General features: G+C 35.1%; 1 protein-coding gene across 1 annotated transcript in view; it reads right to left on the reverse strand.

The window, feature by feature from the left end:
- Window positions 1-729: 729 nt before the first annotated feature.
- The window catches only part of CCDC172 (coiled-coil domain containing 172), a 58,950-nt gene continuing 37,552 nt past the window's right edge, over window positions 730-22,127 (reverse strand). Inside the window, exon 8 of the mRNA XM_063434832.1 lies at window positions 730-762. Within this exon, the coding sequence (XP_063290902.1) occupies window positions 730-762 (33 nt within the window). The remainder of the gene's footprint in view (window positions 763-22,127) is intronic.

The raw sequence follows: 22,127 nt of genomic DNA on the forward strand, positions 1-22,127 counted from the left end.
AAGCATACATTGCAGCCTAACTGTCTTAACCATTTATCTTCATCAAGCTGAAAGTTTGTTTTCTCATTCCCGACTTTTGTGTGGAATACATATAGATATGTATCCAAGCATTACCCATCAGGTTCTATAGCAAATCAGGTGGAAATATGCAAAAAAATAGCACCATTTTAATTTTTCTATATCTTAACACAATGTGAAAAAGTGAAGAGAAGGATCATTTGTGAAATTGCCATATCCAAATCTAGATAAAGTGTCCCGTGTCGAGGGGCGATGTTTTTTTTTTTTTAGATTTAATTTGCGTTCTGTGCTATACATATAAGTGATGGAAATTAAACATTTGTTATAGCTAGATTAGTTAGGGCCAAAGCTGGTAAAACAGATGTTTGTGATCAGTTAGCCATCACTAGGAATGATCTGAGATTGGCCTGGGGTATTTTATAGATATTGTTGAGATTCACATTGGTCCATTGTGCATTGTGAGTACTATTCCTAAACCCAAAATTCAGAAACCCTTAGGTGATAAAATCCCCTCACCCACTGTTTAAACAATTCCTCTATATTATATGGGTTAGATACATCGTAAAAAGTCAACTAGTCTTATATGATGCAGTTATTTAACAGATTTTCTGGTATTTTAAATCCCAGGTTTGACAAACAGATAAATAACGAACTTCGTCTTCTGGGTACAGAGCAAAATATACAGGAGTAACATGGATCTGGTTATCTGTACTACTTTCCATTCACAACTTTTTGCGAAAGTTCCTAGAAAAAGAAAATATACATATTTTAGTTTAGAACATTGTATTGTCTATTACAAACAGTGTGCTGCTTGATACATAACATGACAGAATACATTACAAGCTGATAATCTATTAACTGAAAATGTACAGCCCGCTGGGTGCAAAACTGGAGTTATCCATGAGAGATGTTACTTTGATTTGTCTTATTTCTCTTCCTTTTTGAGCAAAAAGTGAGCAGCATTCACAAAAAGCATGAAATTCTATGTGCGTCAGTATTCGCTCCAAACAGTACGAGACCATAAACACGAAAAAGTTGAATACATGGATTTAACAAATCCATAAAAAATATATACAAAATAATTTATTGACTTACGTGTTGGCTAACAACATTAAGTGTATTCAAAAATGAGTCACCACAAGTCATCCTTTTTGGACTTCCTCAGAGACAATTATGAATTGTGGATAAAAAACACACAAGTACATACAAGTACAATTGCGAATCACAGATTTTTTTTTTTATCTGTGATTCATAATTGTCCCTAACGAAGTCCCCAAATCACAAAACGCATTGGACAACTTGTGGTGACTTATTTTTGAATATACTTACTGTTTCTAACCATGATATAAGTTAATTCATTATTTTGGATATAATTTTGTGCATTTGTTATATCCATCTGTTTATCTTTTCCATGTCTATGCTCTCGCCCATCGCCCGTGTTGTTTGGCTGAGCCCACAGAACATGCACAGTGGCAAATATACTTTGCATGAAACATTTGTATCAACTTGCAAAATACAGAGCAGGTTTTAAAAATGACCCAAAACGAACATTATATAGACACAACACGCAGCCCTGAATGTATCATTTCATATGGATTCATTGATATACAAGCTACCTACAGCTCGTTGCCATATTGTCACTCAATCTCTTGCTGTATTGGTAGATTAAATGCCTTCAGAAAAATCAACGTGCGAGGAAATGTAACACGAATTCACTATCGCATATAGTGTAAGCAGAGTATAGTATAATATATTACAGCTAAGACAGCCTTTTGCATTCCAGAAGTTATGGACTACATCTCCTATAATCCTTTTACAGGTATAACGCTGGCAAGGCATCGGGGTGCGAAGGTTGCCTACCTCTGGTATATAGTGTGGTGCAAGTTTTCATTTTGCAATCTTACGCATACAGCGCTGGTTTAATCAAAATAATGAAAAAACAATAGTATTGTATGCCAGCTTTGTATTCCTCTGATTATAAACGTTACTCTAATAGAAAGGAAAAGATTGGTGGAATTCGTCTTGGTTGAATTCAAGCAAATCAATCATTGTGTTGTCAAAGAGTTGGGTTTTCTGTAGACTTGTGAAAATTTGGTTCGTCCATTAACAAATCGATTCGTCTAAATTAAAATCCTTTTAATTCACACTAAGCAAATTGCTTAAACTGGGAAGTAACAGCAGATTGATTAGTTCAGGTGTGGATTCAAAGGATTTTGATGGACAAACCATATCCTTGCACATGTCTAGATTTCTGCGTCTCTGGTACCTTAACAAGGGCGTACGTGGTAATCATGTTACAATGCTGTATTCAGACTATAAATACATCTCACAAACATGCTAACTCTGTGTGTTCTTTTCATTTCGTTTTGAATGTTTAGTCCAGAATAGTACTTACAGTCAGGTGAGTCATAAACACTCAGACATAATTATAATTAGTGATGTCCCGAACGGTTCGCTGGCGAATAGTTCCTGGCGAACATCGCTTGTTCGCGTTCGCCACGGCGGGCGAACATATGCGATGTTCGGTTCGCCCCCTATTCGTCATAATTGAGTAAACTTTGACCCTGTACCTCACAGTCAGCAGACACATTCCAGCCAGTCAGCAGCAGACCCTCCCTTCCAGACCCTCCCACCTCCCTCACCATTCTTTTTTTTTTAAATTCTAAATGCAAAACATTGTTATACAGGGGAATATTCACTAAATGCCAAACATTGTTATACAAGGGAATATTCACTAAATACCAAACATTGTTATATAGGGGAATATTCACTAAATACCAAACATTGTTATATAGGGGAATATTCACTAAATACCAAACATTGTTATATAGGGGAATATTCACTAAATGCCAAACATTGTTATATAGGGGAATATTCACTAAATACCAAACATTGTTATACAGGGGAATATTCACTAAATGCCTAACATTGTTATACAGGGGAATATTCACTGAATACCAAACATTGTTATACAGGGGAATATTCACTAAATACCAAACATTGTTATATAGGGGAATATTCACTAAATGCCAAACATTGTTATACAGGGGAATATTCACTAAATACCAAACATTGTTATACAGGGGAATATTCACTAAATACCAAACATTGTTATACAGGGCAGGGGCGGACTGAGAACCCTCAGGGCCCCCGGGCAAAATAAATCAAGGGCCCCCTTACAGGCCCCACCCATACTCCGCAGCAAGCGCCACCCATGTCCCGCCTCCATGCACTGCCTCCAGCCACACCCTACACAATCTTTAGACACAAGGAACAAAAGTGCAATAATCCCTTCAAGGCCCCAGTAGAGACTACAATTGAGGGCTAATGGGCCATGGAGGGGGATCTTTCTAGCAGAGGCTATATCAGTGTCCTTTAGAGAGTGTGTTAGAAAGAATACCCTCCAGGCCCTATTAGAGACTACAATGGAGTCTAATAGGCTTGGAAGGGGGTCTTTCTAACAGAGGCCATCTCAGTGTCCCTGCTGGAAACAGTCGCCTCCAGGCCCCAGTAGAGACTACAATTGAGGGCTAATGGGCCATGGAGGGGGGGAGCATTCTAGCAGAGGCTATCTCAGTGTCCTTTAGAGAGTGTGTTAGAAAGAATTTCCTCCAGGTCCCATTAGAGACTACAATGGAGTCTAATGGGGCCTGGAGGGGGGTCTCTCCAACACTCTGGTTCCTATTCACAATATAGCAACACAACATAGCTCGCTGATACCTAGGCCAAGTTGGCTCCTCTTACCTTAATTACTGTTGCTGGCTGGCAGTCTGTGGGCTTGCTGGAAGGCTGTGGGCTTACTGGCTGCGGCTGGTAGGCTGTGGGCTTGCTGGCAGGCTGTGGGCTTGCTGGCAGGCTGTGGGCTTGCTGGCTACTGCTGGCAGGCTGTGGGCTTGCTGGCTGCGGCTGGCAGGCTGTGGCTTGCTGGCTGGCAGGCTGTGGCTTGCTAGCTTTAAGCCTAACTGGTGGCCTGTGGGCTGGCTGGCTGGCTATTGGCCAGCCTGTGGGCTGGCTGGCTGGCCGGCCTGTGGGCTGGCTGGCTTGCTGGCTACTGGGGCACTCGTGGATTATTTAAAGAAATAATCCATGCACAATAACCACTACTGCTCTGTGTAGTCGTTATGGTGCCAGGAGGGCCGGGCCCCCCTCCTAGAGTAAGTAGTCAAACCGTTTAAGAACAGTTTAACAACTTACCTGGGGTCTGCTGGGATATGAGGCTGTAGTAGGGTATAGGAGCAGTGGTGCAATGTGTAAGGGGTGCAGTGTGTGTGTGAAAGGTTCAGTGTGTGTGAAAGGTTCAGTGTGTGTGAGGGGGTGTAGTGTGTGAATGTGTAGGGTGTGTGGGGCAATGTGTGTACGAGGGGGCTGTGTATGTGTGTGGCAATGTTAGTATGGGGGGCTGTGTGTGTGTGAGGCAATGTGTGTAAATGTGTATGGTCTGTGTGGGGGCAGTGTGTGTGTATGGGGGGCAGTGTGTGAATGTGTATGGTGTGTGGGGGCAGTGTGTTTATTTGGCTAGAGTTCACTCTCACCACTGCGACCACCAGGAATACCTGGTGGTCACAGTGTTGAGAGTGAACTCTAGCCCGTAGCTCCAGGGCTAGAGTTTACTCTCGCAAGAGCCGTAACGTTGCCGTGGTAACCGCGGCAACGATCTGTGCTCGCGCAAGAAGGACCCAGACGAGCTGCAGGCTGAGCTCCCGGGTCCTCTCTTCCTCCCTCCCCTGCCGGCTGCCCGCACGGTGCCTGCGGACAGGGAAGGGGGCAATTGCCCTCCTCTTACTCCCCCCTCCCCCTCTTCTTACCCCCCCCTCTTCTTACCACCTTCTTACTCCCCCCTCCCTTCTTACTCCCCCCTCTCTTCTTACTCCCCTCCCCCTCTTCTTACTCCCCTCACCCTCTTTTTACCCCCTCACCCTCTTTTTACCCCCCTCCCTCTCTTCTTACCCCCTCCCTCTCTTCTTAACCCCCCTCCCTCCTCTTACCCCCTCCCTCTCTTCTTACCCCCCTCTCTTCTTACCCCCCTCTCTTCTTACCCCCTCCCTCTCTCTTTTTACCCCCCTCCCTCTCTTTTTACCCCCTCTCTCTTTTAACCCCCTCTCTCTTTTAACCCCCCTCTCTCTTTTAACCCCCCTCTCTCTTTTAACCCCCCTCTCTCTTTTAACCCCCCCTCCCTCTCTCTTTTAACCCCCCCTCCCTCTCTCTTTTACCCCCCTCCCTCTCTCTTTTAACCCCCCTCCCTCTCTCTTTTAACCCCCTCCCTCTCTCTTTTAACCCCCCCTCCCTTTCTCTTTTAACCCCCCCTCCCTTTCTCTTTTAACCCCCCCTCCCTTTCTCTTTTAACCCCCCCTCCCTTTCAACCCCCCTCCCTTTCAACCCCCCTCCCTTTCTCTTTTAACCCCCCCTCCCTTTCTCTTTTAACCCCCCTCCCTCTCTCTTTTAACCCCCCTCCCTCTCTCTTTTAACCCCCCCTCTCTTTTACCCCCCCTCTCTTTTAACCCCCCTCCCTCTCTCTTTTAACACCCCCCCTCTCTCTTTTAACCCCCCCCCTCCCTCTCTCTTTTAACCCCCCCTCCCTCTCTCTTTTAACCCCCCTCCCTCTCTCTTTTACCCCCCCCTCCCTCTTTTAACCCCCCCTCCCTTTCTCTTTTAACCCCCCCTTTCTCTTTTAACCCCCCCTCCCTTTCTCTTTTAACCCCCCTCCCTTTCAACCCCCCTCCCTTTCAACCCCCCTCCCTTTCTCTTTTAACCCCCCTCCCTCTCTCTTTTAACCCCCCTCCCTCTCTCTTTTAACCCCCCTCTCTCTTTTACCCCCCCCCTCTCTCTTTTACCCCCCCTCTCTCTTTTACCCCCCCCCTCTCTTTTTTAACACCCCCCCTCCCTCTCTCTTTTAACCCCCCTCCCTCTCTCTTAACCCCCCCTCCCTCTCTCCCTCTCTCCCAACCCCCCTCCCCCTTCCTCGTAGCGTGGCCGAACGGCTTTCCGGTCCGCGGTGCCCGGCCGGAGTGATAGGAAGGTGCACACTGTGCACCTTCCTGTCAGTCCGGCCGGGTACAGGAAACAGAAACTTCTGTTCCGCGGAACAGAAGTTTCTGTTTCCTGTACCCGGCCGGACTGACAGGAAGGTGCACAGTGTGCACCTTCCTATCACTCCGGCCGGGCACCGCGGACCGGAAAGCCGCTCGGCCACGCTACAGGGGAGGGGAGGTGAGGTGAGAAGCTGCAGCCGCCTGAGCGCTCTTAGGAGAGCGCTCAGGCGGCTGCAGCATTTAAAGGGGCGGCCGGGCCCCCTGATGGCGGGCCCCGCTCCCGGCCGGGCCCTCGGACCACGTCCGAAGTGCCCGACCGGTCAGTCCGCCCCTGATACAGGGGAATATTCACTAAATACCAAACATTGTTATACAGGGGAATATTCACTAAATGCCAAACATTGTTATACAGGGGAATATTCACTAAATGCCAAACATTGTTATACAGGAGTATATTCACTAAATACCAAACACTGTTATATAGGGGAATATTCACTAAATGCCAAACATTGTTATACAGGGGAATATTCACTAAATACCAAACATTGTTATACAGGGGAATATTCACTAAATGCCAAACATTGTTATACAGGGGAATATTCACTAAATGCCAAACATTGTTATACAGGAGAATATTCACTAAATACCAAACATTGTTATATAGGGGAATATTCACTAAATGCCAAACATTGTTATACAGGGGAATATTCACTAAATACCAAACATTGTTATATAGGGGAATATTCACTAAATGCCAAACATTGTTATATAGGGGAATATTCACTAAATACCAAACATTGTTATATAGGGGAATATTCACTAAATGCCAAACATTGTTATACAGGGGAATATTCACTAAATAGCAAACATTGTTATACAGTGGAATATTCACTAAATACCAAACATTGTTATATAGGGGAATATTCACTAAATACCAAACATTGTTATACAGGGGAATATTCACTGAATACCAAACATTGTTATATAGGGGAATATTCACTAAATACCAAACATTGTTATACAGGGGAATATTCACTAAATAGCAAACATTGTTATATAGGGGAATATTCACTAAATACCAAACATTGTTATATAGGGGAATATTCACTAAATACCAAACATTGTTATATAGGGGAATATTCACTAAATACCAAACATTGTTATATAGGGGGAATATTCACTAAATACCAAACATTGTTATATAGGGGAATATTCACTAAATACCAAACATTGTTACATAGGGGAATATTCACTAAATGCCAAACATTGTTATATAGGGGAATATTCACTAAATGCCAAACATGGTTACATAGGGGAATATTCACTAAATTCCAAACATTGTTATATAGGGGAATATTCACTAAATACCAAACATTGTTATATAGGGGAATATTCACTAAATACCAAACATTGTTCTACAGGGGAATATTCACTAAATACCAAACATTGTTATACAGGGGAATATTCACTAAATGCCAAACATTGTTATACAGGGGAATATTCACTAAATACCAAACATTGTTATACAGGGGAATATTCACTAAATACCAAACATTGTTATATAGGGGAATATTCACTAAATGCCAAACATTGTTCTACAGGGGAATATTCACTAAATGCCAAACATTGTTATGCAGGGGAATATTCACTAAATACCAAACATTGTTATACAGGGGAATATTCACTAAATACCAAACATTGTTATATAGGGGAATATTCACTAAATGCCAAACATTGTTAAACAGGGGAATATTCACTAAATGCCAAACATTGTTATACAGGGGAATATTCACTAAATAGCAAACATTGTTATACAGTGGAATATTCACTAAATACCAAACATTGTTATACAGGGGAATATTCACTAAATACCAAACATTGTTATATAGGGGAATATTCACTAAATACCAAACATTGTTATAGGGGAATATTCACTAAATACCAAACATTGTTATACAGGGGAATATTCACTAAATACCAAACATTGTTATATAGGGGAATATTCACTAAATACCAAACATTGTTATACAGGGGAATATTCACTAAATACCAAACATTGTTATACAGGGGAATATTCACTAAATGCCAAACATTGTTATACTGGGGAATATTCACTAAATGCCAAACATTGTTATATAGGGGAATATTCACTAAATGCCAAACATTGTTATATAGGGGAATATTCACTAAATGCCAAACATTGTTATATAGGGGAATATTCACTAAATGCCAAACATTGTTATACAGGGGAATATTCACTAAATAGCAAACATTGTTATATAGGGGAATATTCACTAAATGCCAAACATTGTTATATAGGGGAATATTCACTAAATACCAAACATTGTTATACAGTGGAATATTCACTAAATACCAAACATTGTTATATAGGGGGAATATTCACTAAATACCAAACATTGTTATACAGGGGAATATTCACTAAATACCAAACATTGTTATACAGGGGAATATTCACTAAATGCCAAACATTGTTATACAGGGGAATATTCACTAAATACCAAACATTGTTATATAGGGGAATATTCACTAAATACCAAACATTGTTACATAGGGAAATATTCACTAAATGCCAAACATTGTTATACAGGGGAATATTCACTAAATACCAAACATTGTTATATAGGGGAATATTCACTAAATGCCAAACATTGTTATACAGGGGAATATTCACTAAATACCAAACATTGTTACATAGGGAAATATTCACTAAATGCCAAACATTGTTATATAGGGGAATATTCACTAAATACCAAACATTGTTATATAGGGGAATATTCACTAAATGCCAAACATTGTTATATAGGGGAATATTCACTAAATGCCAAACATTGTTATACAGGGGAATATTCACTAAATACCAAACATTGTTCTACAGGGGAATATTCACTAAATACCAAACATTGTTATATAGGGGAATATTCACTAAATGCCAAACATTGTTATACAGGGGAATATTCACTAAATACCAAACATTGTTATACAGGGGAATATTCACTAAATACCAAACATTGTTCTACAGGGGAATATTCACTAAATGCCAAACATTGTTAAACAGGGGAATATTCACTAAATGCCAAACATTGTTATATAGGGGAATATTCACTAAATACCAAACATTGTTATATAGGGGAATATTCACTAAATGCCAAACATTGTTATACAGGGGAATATCAACTAAATACCAAACATTGTTATACAGGGGAATATTCACTAAATACCAAACATTGTTATACAGGGGAATATTCACTGAATACCAAACATTGTTATATAGGGGAATATTCACTGAATACCAAACATTGTTATACAGGGGAATATTCACTAAATACCAAACATTGTTATATAGGGGGAATATTCACTAAATACCAAACATTGTTATACAGCGGAATATTCACTAAATACCAAACATTGTTATACAGGGGAATATTCACTAAATACCAAACATTGTTATATAGGGGGATATTCACTAAATAGCAAACATTGTTATACAGGGGAATATTCACTAAATAGCAAACATTGTTATACAGTGGAATATTCACTAAATACCAAACATTGTTATACAGGGGAATATTCACTAAATAGCAAACATTGTTATATAGGGGAATATTCACTAAATAGCAAACATTGTTATATAGGGGAATATTCACTAAATGCCAAACATTGTTATATAGGGGAATATTCACTAAATACCAAACATTGTTATACAGGGGAATATTCACTAAATAGCAAACATTGTTATATAGGGGAATATTCACTAAATGCCAAACATTGTTATATAGGGGAATATTCACTAAATACCAAACATTGTTATACAGGGGAATATTCACTAAATGCCAAACATTGTTATATAGGGGAATATTCACTAAATGCCAAACATTGTTATATAGGGGAATATTCACTAAATACCAAACATTGTTATATAGGGGAATATTCACTAAATACCAAACATTGTTATATAGGGGAATATTCACTAAATACCAAACATTGTTCTACAGGGGAATATTCACTAAATGCCAAACATTGTTAAACAGGGGAATATTCACTAAATGCCAAACATTGTTATATAGGGGAATATTCACTAAATACCAAACATTGTTATATAGGGGAATATTCACTAAATGCCAAACATTGTTATACAGGGGAATATCAACTAAATACCAAACATTGTTATACAGGGGAATATTCACTAAATACCAAACATTGTTATACAGGGGAATATTCACTGAATACCAAACATTGTTATATAGGGGAATATTCACTGAATACCAAACATTGTTATACAGGGGAATATTCACTAAATACCAAACATTGTTATATAGGGGGAATATTCACTAAATACCAAACATTGTTATACAGCGGAATATTCACTAAATACCAAACATTGTTATACAGGGGAATATTCACTAAATACCAAACATTGTTATATAGGGGGATATTCACTAAATACCAAACATTGTTATACAGGGGAATATTCACTAAATAGCAAACATTGTTATACAGTGGAATATTCACTAAATAGCAAACATTGTTATATAGGGGAATATTCACTAAATACCAAACATTGTTATACAGGGGAATATTCACTGAATACCAAACATTGTTATATAGGGGAATATTCACTAAATACCAAACATTGTTATACAGGGGAATATTCACTAAATAGCAAACATTGTTATATAGGGGAATATTCACTAAATACCAAACATTGTTATATAGGGGAATATTCACTAAATACCAAACATTGCTATATAGGGGAATATTCACTAAACACCAAACATTGTTATACAGGGGAATATTCACTAAATGCCAAGCATTGTTATATAGGGGAATATTCACTAAATACCAAACATTGTTATATAGGGGAATATTCACTAAATACCAAACTTTGTTACATAGGGGAATATTCACTAAATGCCAAACATTGTTATATAGGGGAATATTCACTAAATGCCAAACATGGTTACATAGGGGAATATTCACTAAATTCCAAACATTGTTATATAGGGGAATATTCACTAAATACCAAACATTGTTATATAGGGGAATATTCACTAAATACCAAACATTGTTCTACAGGGGAATATTCACTAAATACCAAACATTGTAATACAGGGGAATATTCACTAAATGCCAAACATTGTTATACAGGGGAATATTCACTAAATACCAAACATTGTTATACAGGGGAATATTCACTAAATACCAAACATTGTTATATAGGGGAATATTCACTAAATACCAAACATTGTTATATAGGGGGAATATTCACTAAATACCAAACATTGTTATATAGGGGAATATTCACTAAATACCAAACATTGTTACATAGGGGAATATTCACTAAATGCCAAACATTGTTATATAGGGGAATATTCACTAAATGCCAAACATGGTTACATAGGGGAATATTCACTAAATTCCAAACATTGTTATATAGGGGAATATTCACTAAATACCAAACATTGTTATATAGGGGAATATTCACTAAATACCAAACATTGTTCTACAGGGGAATATTCACTAAATACCAAACATTGTTATACAGGGGAATATTCACTAAATGCCAAACATTGTTATACAGGGGAATATTCACTAAATACCAAACATTGTTATACAGGGGAATATTCACTAAATACCAAACATTGTTATATAGGGGAATATTCACTAAATGCCAAACATTGTTCTACAGGGGAATATTCACTAAATGCCAAACATTGTTATGCAGGGGAATATTCACTAAATACCAAACATTGTTATACAGGGGAATATTCACTAAATACCAAACATTGTTATATAGGGGAATATTCACTAAATGCCAAACATTGTTAAACAGGGGAATATTCACTAAATGCCAAACATTGTTATACAGGGGAATATTCACTAAATAGCAAACATTGTTATACAGTGGAATATTCACTAAATACCAAACATTGTTATAGGGGAATATTCACTAAATACCAAACATTGTTATACAGGGGAATATTCACTAAATACCAAACATTGTTATATAGGGGAATATTCACTAAATACCAAACATTGTTATACAGGGGAATATTCACTAAATACCAAACATTGTTATACAGGGGAATATTCACTAAATGCCAAACATTGTTATACTGGGGAATATTCACTAAATGCCAAACATTGTTATATAGGGGAATATTCACTAAATGCCAAACATTGTTATATAGGGGAATATTCACTAAATGCCAAACATTGTTATATAGGGGAATATTCACTAAATGCCAAACATTGTTATACAGGGGAATATTCACTAAATAGCAAACATTGTTATATAGGGGAATATTCACTAAATGCCAAACATTGTTATATAGGGGAATATTCACTAAATACCAAACATTGTTATACAGTGGAATATTCACTAAATACCAAACATTGTTATATAGGGGGAATATTCACTAAATACCAAACATTGTTATACAGGGGAATATTCACTAAATACCAAACATTGTTATACAGGGGAATATTCACTAAATACCAAACATTGTTATATAGGGGAATATTCACTAAATACCAAACATTGTTACATAGGGAAATATTCACTAAATGCCAAACATTGTTATACAGGGGAATATTCACTAAATACCAAACATTGTTATATAGGGGAATATTCACTAAATGCCAAACATTGTTATACAGGGGAATATTCACTAAATACCAAACATTGTTACATAGGGAAATATTCACTAAATGCCAAACATTGTTATATAGGGGAATATTCACTAAATACCAAACATTGTTATATAGGGGAATATTCACTAAATGCCAAACATTGTTATATAGGGGAATATTCACTAAATGCCAAACATTGTTATACAGGGGAATATTCACTAAATACCAAACATTGTTCTACAGGGGAATATTCACTAAATACCAAACATTGTTATATAGGGGAATATTCACTAAATACCAAACATTGTTATATAGGGGAATATTCACTAAATGCCAAACATTGTTATACAGGGGAATATCAACTAAATACCAAACATTGTTATACAGGGGAATATTCACTAAATACCAAACATTGTTATACAGGGGAATATTCACTGAATACCAAACATTGTTATATAGGGGAATATTCACTGAATACCAAACATTGTTATACAGGGGAATATTCACTAAATACCAAACATTGTTATATAGGGGGAATATTCACTAAATACCAAACATTGTTATACAGCGGAATATTCACTAAATACCAAACATTGTTATACAGGGGAATATTCACTAAATACCAAACATTGTTATATAGGGGAATATTCACTAAATACCAAACATTGTTATATAGGGGGATATTCACTAAATACCAAACATTGTTATACAGGGGAATATTCACTAAATAGCAAACATTGTTATACAGTGGAATATTCACTAAATAGCAAACATTGTTATATAGGGGAATATTCACTAAATACCAAACATTGTTATACAGGGGAATATTCACTGAATACCAAACATTGTTATATAGGGGAATATTCACTAAATACCAAACATTGTTATACAGGGGAATATTCACTAAATACCAAACATTGTTCTACAGGGGAATATTCACTAAATGCCAAACATTGTTATACAGGGGAATATTCACTAAATACCAAACATTGTTATACAGGGGAATATTCACTAAATACCAAACATTGTTATATAGGGGAATATTCACTAAATGCCAAACATTGTTAAACAGGGGAATATTCACTAAATGCCAAACATTGTTATATAGGGGAATATTCACTAAATACCAAACATTGTTATATAGGGGAATATTCACTAAATGCCAAACATTGTTATACAGGGGAATATCAACTAAATACCAAACATTGTTATACAGGGGAATATTCACTAAATACCAAACATTGTTATACAGGGGAATATTCACTGAATACCAAACATTGTTATATAGGGGAATATTCACTGAATACCAAACATTGTTATACAGGGGAATATTCACTAAATACCAAACATTGTTATATAGGGGGAATATTCACTAAATACCAAACATTGTTATACAGCGGAATATTCACTAAATACCAAACATTGTTATACAGGGGAATATTCACTAAATACCAAACATTGTTATATAGGGGGATATTCACTAAATACCAAACATTGTTATATAGGGGAATATTCACTAAATACCAAACATTGTTATACAGGGGAATATTCACTAAATAGCAAACATTGTTATACAGTGGAATATTCACTAAATACCAAACATTGTTATATAGGGGGATATTCACTAAATACCAAACATTGTTATACAGGGGAATATTCACTAAATGCCAAACATTGTTATACAGGGGAATATTCACTAAATACCAAACATTGTTATATAGGGGGATATTCACTAAATAGCAAACATTGTTATACAGGGGAATATTCACTAAATGCCAAACATTGTTATACAGGGGAATATTCACTAAATACCAAACATTGTTATATAGGGGAATATTCACTAAATACCAAACATTGTTATATAGGGGAATATTCACTAAATAGCAAACATTGTTATATAGGGGAATATTCACTAAATACCAAACATTGTTATATAGGGGGATATTCACTAAATAGCAAACATTGTTATACAGGGGAATATTCACTAAATGCCAAACATTGTTATATAGGGGAATATTCACTAAATGCCAAACATTGTTATACAGGGGAATATTCACTAAATGCCAAACATTGTTATACAGGGGAATATTCACTAAATAGCAAACATTGTTATATAGGGGAATATTCACTAAATACCAAACATTGTTATACAGGGGAATATGCACTAAATGCCAAACATTGTTATACAGGGGAATATTCACTAAATACCAAACATTGTTATACAGGGGAATATTCACTAAATACCAAACATTGTTATATAGGGGAATATTCACTAAATACCAAACATTGTTATACAGGGGAATATTCACTAAATACCAAACATTGTTATATAGGGGAATATTCACTAAATGCCAAACATTGTTATACAGGGGGAATATTCACTAAATACCAAACATTGTTATATAGGGGAATATTCACTAAATACCAAACATTGTTATACAGGGGAATATTCACTAAATACCAAACATTGTTATATAGGGGAATATTCACTAAATACCAAACATTGTTATACAGGGGAATATTCACTAAATAGCAAACATTGTTATATAGGGGAATATTCACTAAATACCAAACATTGTTATACAGGGGAATATTCACTAAATGCCAAACATTGTTATACAGGGGAATATTCACTAAATGCCAAACATTGTTATACAGGGGAATATTCACTAAATAGCAAACATTGTTATATAGGGGAATATTCACTAAATACCAAACATTGTTATACAGGGGAATATGCACTAAATGCCAAACATTGTTATACAGGGGAATATTCACTAAATACCAAACATTGTTATACAGGGGAATATTCACTAAATACCAAACATTGTTATATAGGGGAATATTCACTAAATACCAAACATTGTTATACAGGGGAATATTCACTAAATACCAAACATTGTTATATAGGGGAATATTCACTAAATGCCAAACATTGTTATACAGGGGGAATATTCACTAAATACCAAACATTGTTATATAGGGGAATATTCACTAAATACCAAACATTGTTATACAGGGGAATATTCACTAAATACCAAACATTGTTATATAGGGGAATATTCACTAAATAGCAAACATTGTTATACAGGGGAATATTCACTAAATACCAAACATTGTTATACAGGGGAATATTCACTAAATAGCAAACATTGTTATATAGGGGAATATTCACTAAATGCCAAACATTGTTATACAGGGGAATATTCACTAAATACCAAACATTGTTATATAGGGGAATATTCACTAAATAGCAAACATTGTTATACAGGGGAATATTCACTAAATAGCAAACATTGTTATATAGGGGAATATTCACTAAATGCCAAACATTGTTATATAGGGGAATATTCACTAAATACCAAACATTGTTATATAGGGGAATATTCACTAAATAGCAAACATTGTTATACAGGGGAATATTCACTAAATACCAAACATTGTTATACAGGGGAATATTCACTAAATAGCAAACATTGTTATACAGGGGAATATTCACTAAATACCAAACATTGTTATATAGGGCAATATTCACTAAATACCAAACATTATTATATAGGGGAATATTCACTAAATAGCAAACATTGTTATACAGGGGAATATTCACTAAATACCAAACATTGTTATACAGGGGAATATTCACTAAATACCAAACATTGTTATACAGGGGAATATTCACTAAATACCAAACATTGTTATACAGGAGAATATTCACTAAATGCCAAACATTGTTATATAGGGGAATATTCACTAAATGCCAAACATTGTTATACAGGGGAATATTCACTAAATACCAAACATTGTTATACAGGGGAATATTCACTAAATACCAAACATTGTTATACAGGAGAATATTCACTAAATGCCAAACATTGTTATATAGGGGAATATTCACTAAATGCCAAACATTGTTATATAGGGGAATATTCACTAAATGCCAAACATTGTTATATAGGGGGATATTCACTAAATACCAAACATTGTTATACAGGGGAATATGCACTAAATGCCAAACATTGTTATACAGGGGAATATTCACTAAATGCCAAACATTGTTATACAGGGGAATATTCACTAAATACCAAACATTGTTATATAGGGGGATATTCACTAAATACCAAACATTGTTATACAGGGGAATATGCACTAAATGCCAAACATTGTTATACAGGGGAATATTCACTAAATACCAAACATTGTTATACAGGGGGATATTCACTAAATACCAAACATTGTTATACAGGGGAATATGCACTAAATGCCAAACATTGTTATACAGGGGGATATTCACTAAATACCAAACATTGTTATACAGGGGAATATTCACTAAATAGCAAACATTGTTATATAGGGGAATATTCACTAAATAGCAAACATTGTTATACAGGGGAATATTCACTAAATGCCAAACATTGTTATATAGGGGAATATTCACTAAATACCAAACATTGTTATATAGGGGAATATTCACTAAATGCCAAACATTGTTATACAGGGGAATATTCACTAAATACCAAACATTGTTATATAGGGGAATATTCACTAAATACCAAACATTGTTATATAGGGGAATATTCACTAAATACCAAACATTGTTATACAGGGGAATATTCACTAAATACCAAACATTGTTATACAGGGGAATATGCACTAAATGCCAAACATTGTTATACAGGGGAATATTCACTAAATACCAAACATTGTTATACAGGGGAATATTCACTAAATACCAAACATTGTTATACAGGGGAATATTCACTAAATACCAAACATTGTTATATAGGGGAATATTCACTAAATAGCAAACATTGTTATACAGGGGGAATATTCACTAAATACCAAACATTGTTATATAGGGGAATATTCACTAAATACCAAACATTGTTATACAGGGGAATATTCACTAAATGCCAAACATTGTTATACAGGGGAATATTCACTAAATGCCAAACATTGTTATACAGGGGAATATTCACTAAATGCCAAACATTGTTATATAGGGGAATATTCACTAAATGCCAAACATTGTTATACAGGGGAATATTCACTAAATACCAAACATTGTTATACAGGGGAATATTCACTAAATACCAAACATTGTTATACAGGGGAATATGCACTAAATGCCAAACATTGTTATACAGGGGAATATTCACTAAATGCCAAACATTGTTATATAGGGGAATATTCACTAAATACCAAACATTGTTATATAGGGGGATATTCACTAAATAGCAAACATTGTTATACAGGGGAATATTCACTAAATACCAAACATTGTTATATAGGGGAATATTCACTAAATAGCAAACATTGTTATATAGGGGAATATTCACTAAATTCCAAACATTGTTATATAGGGGAATATTCACTAAATACCAAACATTGTTATACAGGGGAATATTCACTAAATAGCAAACATTGTTATATAGGGGAATATTCACTAAATACCAAACATTGTTATACAGGGGAATATTCACTAAATAGCAAACATTGTTATATAGGGGAATATTCACTAAATACCAAACATTGTTATACAGGGGAATATTCACTAAATACCAAACATTGTTATATAGGGGAATATTCACTAAATACCAAACATTGTTATATAGGGGAATATTCACTAAATACCAAACATTGTTATATAGGGGAATATTCACTAAATACCAAACATTGCTATATAGGGGAATATTCACTAAACACCAAACATTGTTATACAGGGGAATATTCACTAAATGCCAAGCATTGTTATATAGGGGAATATTCACTAAATACCAAACATTGTTATATAGGGGAATATTCACTAAATACCAAACTTTGTTACATAGGGGAATATTCACTAAATGCCAAACATTGTTATATAGGGGAATATTCACTAAATGCCAAACATGGTTACATAGGGGAATATTCACTAAATTCCAAACATTGTTATATAGGGGAATATTCACTAAATACCAAACATTGTTATATAGGGGAATATTCACTAAATACCAAACATTGTTCTACAGGGGAATATTCACTAAATACCAAACATTGTAATACAGGGGAATATTCACTAAATGCCAAACATTGTTATACAGGGGAATATTCACTAAATACCAAACATTGTTATACAGGGGAATATTCACTAAATACCAAACATTGTTATATAGGGGAATATTCACTAAATGCCAAACATTGTTAAACAGGGGAATATTCACTAAATGCCAAACATTGTTATACAGGGGAATATTCACTAAATAGCAAACATTGTTATACAGTGGAATATTCACTAAATACCAAACATTGTTCTACAGGGGAATATTCACTAAATGCCAAACATTGTTATACAGGGGAATATTCACTAAATACCAAACATTGTTATACAGGGGAATATTCACTAAATACCAAACATTGTTATACAGGGGAATATTCACTAAATACCAAACATTGTTCTACAGGGGAATATTCACTAAATGCCAAACATTGTTAAACAGGGGAATATTCACTAAATGCCAAACATTGTTATACAGGGGAATATTCACTAAATACCAAACATTGTTATATAGGGGAATATTCACTAAATGCCAAACATTGTTATATAGGGGAATATTCACTAAATACCAAACATTGTTATATAGGGGAATATTCACTAAATACCAAACATGGTTATATAGGGGAATATTCACTAAATGCCAAACATTGTTATACAGGGGAATATTCACTAAATACCAAACATTGTTATACAGGGGAATATTCACTAAATGCCAAACATTGTTATACAGGGGAATATCAACTAAATACCAAACATTGTTATACAGGGGAATATTCACTAAATACCAAACATTGTTATACAGGGGAATATTCACTGAATACCAAACATTGTTATATAGGGGAATATTCACTGAATACCAAACATTGTTATACAGGGGAATATTCACTAAATACCAAACATTGTTATATAGGGGGAATATTCACTAAATACCAAACATTGTTATACAGCGGAATATTCACTAAATACCAAACATTGTTATACAGGGGAATATTCACTAAATACCAAACATTGTTATATAGGGGGATATTCACTAAATAGCAAACATTGTTATACAGGGGAATATTCACTAAATAGCAAACATTGTTATACAGTGGAATATTCACTAAATACCAAACATTGTTATATAGGGGGATATTCACTAAATACCAAACATTGTTATACAGGGGAATATTCACTAAATACCAAACATTGTTATATAGGGGAATATTCACTAAATACCAAACATTGTTATACAGGGGAATATTCACTGAATACCAAACATTGTTATATAGGGGAATATTCACTAAATAGCAAACATTGTTATATAGGGGAATATTCACTAAATACCAAACATTGTTATATAGGGGAATATTCACTAAATACCAAACATTGTTATACAGGGGAATATTCACTGAATACCAAACATTGTTATACAGGGGAATATTCACTAAATAGCAAACATTGTTATATAGGGGAATATTCACTAAATACCAAACATTGTTATATAGGGGAATATTCACTAAATACCAAACATTGTTATACAGGGGAATATTCACTGAATACCAAACATTGTTATACAGGGGAATATTCACTAAATAGCAAACATTGTTATATAGGGGAATATTCACTAAATACCAAACATTGTTATACAGGGGAATATTCACTAAATAGCAAACATTGTTATATAGGGGAATATTCACTAAATACCAAACATTGTTATATAGGGGAATATTCACTAAATACCAAACATTGTTATATAGGGGGAATATTCACTAAATACCAAACATTGTTATATAGGGGAATATTCACTAAATACCAAACATTATTATATAGGGGAATATTCACTAAATACCAAACATTGTTATATAGGGGAATATTCACTAAATACCAAACATTGTTATATAGGGGAATATTCACTAAATACCAAACTTTGTTACATAGGGGAATATTCACTAAATGCCAAACATGGTTACATAGGGGAATATTCACTAAATTCCAAACATTGTTATATAGGGGAATATTCACTAAATGCCAAACATGGTTACATAGGGGAATATTCACTAAATTCCAAACATTGTTATATAGGGGAATATTCACTAAATACCAAACTTTGTTACATAGGGGAATATTCACTAAATGCCAAACATTGTTATACAGGGGAATATTCACTAAATGCCAAACATGGTTACATAGGGGAATATTCACTAAATTCCAAACATTGTTATATAGGGGAATATTCACTAAATACCAAACTTTGTTACATAGGGGAATATTCACTAAATGCCAAACATTGTTATATAGGGGAATATTCACTAAATGCCAAACATGGTTACATAGGGGAATATTCACTAAATTCCAAACATTGTTATATAGGGGAATATTCACTAAATACCAAACTTTGTTACATAGGGGAATATTCACTAAATGCCAAACATTGTTATATAGGGGAATATTCACTAAATACCAAACATTGTTATATAGGGGAATATTCACTAAATGCCAAACATTGTTATACAGGGGAATATTCACTAAATAGCAAACATTGTTATACAGTGGAATATTCACTAAATGCCAAACATTGTTATATAGGGGAATATTCACTAAATGCCAAACATGGTTACATAGGGGAATATTCACTAAATTCCAAACATTGTTATATAGGGGGATATTCACTAAATGCCAAACATTGTTATACAGGGGAATATTCACTAAATACCAAACATTGTTATATAGGGGAATATTCACTAAATGCCAAACATTGTTATACAGGGGAATATTCACTAAATGCCAAACATTGTTATACAGGGGAATATTCACTAAATACCAAACATTGTTATACAGGGGAATATTCACTAAATACCAAACATTGTTATATAGGGGAATATTCACTAAATACCAAACATTGTTATACAGGGGAATATTCACTAAATACCAAACATTGTTATACAGGGGAATATTCACTAAATACCAAACATTGTTAAACAGGGGAATATTCACTAAATGCCAAACATTGTTATACAGGGGAATATTCACTAAATACCAAACATTGTTATATAGGGGAATATTCACTAAATACCAAACATTGTTATACAGGGGAATATTCACTAAATGGCAAACATTGTTATATAGGGGAATATTCACTAAATGCCAAACATTGTTATATAGGGGAATATTCACTAAATACCAAACATTGTTATACAGGGGAATATTCACTAAATGCCAAACATTGTTATACAGGGGAATATCAACTAAATGCCAAACATTGTTATATAGGGGAATATTCACTAAATACCAAACATTGTTATACAGGGGAATATCAACTAAATGCCAAACATTGTTATATAGGGGAATATTCACTAAATACCAAACATTGTGACACAGGGGAATATTCACTAAATGCCAAACATTGTTATACA

Source organism: Pelobates fuscus, chromosome 10, assembly GCF_036172605.1.
Source record: "Pelobates fuscus isolate aPelFus1 chromosome 10, aPelFus1.pri, whole genome shotgun sequence".
In the NCBI taxonomy this organism is placed as follows: Eukaryota; Metazoa; Chordata; class Amphibia; order Anura; family Pelobatidae; genus Pelobates; species Pelobates fuscus.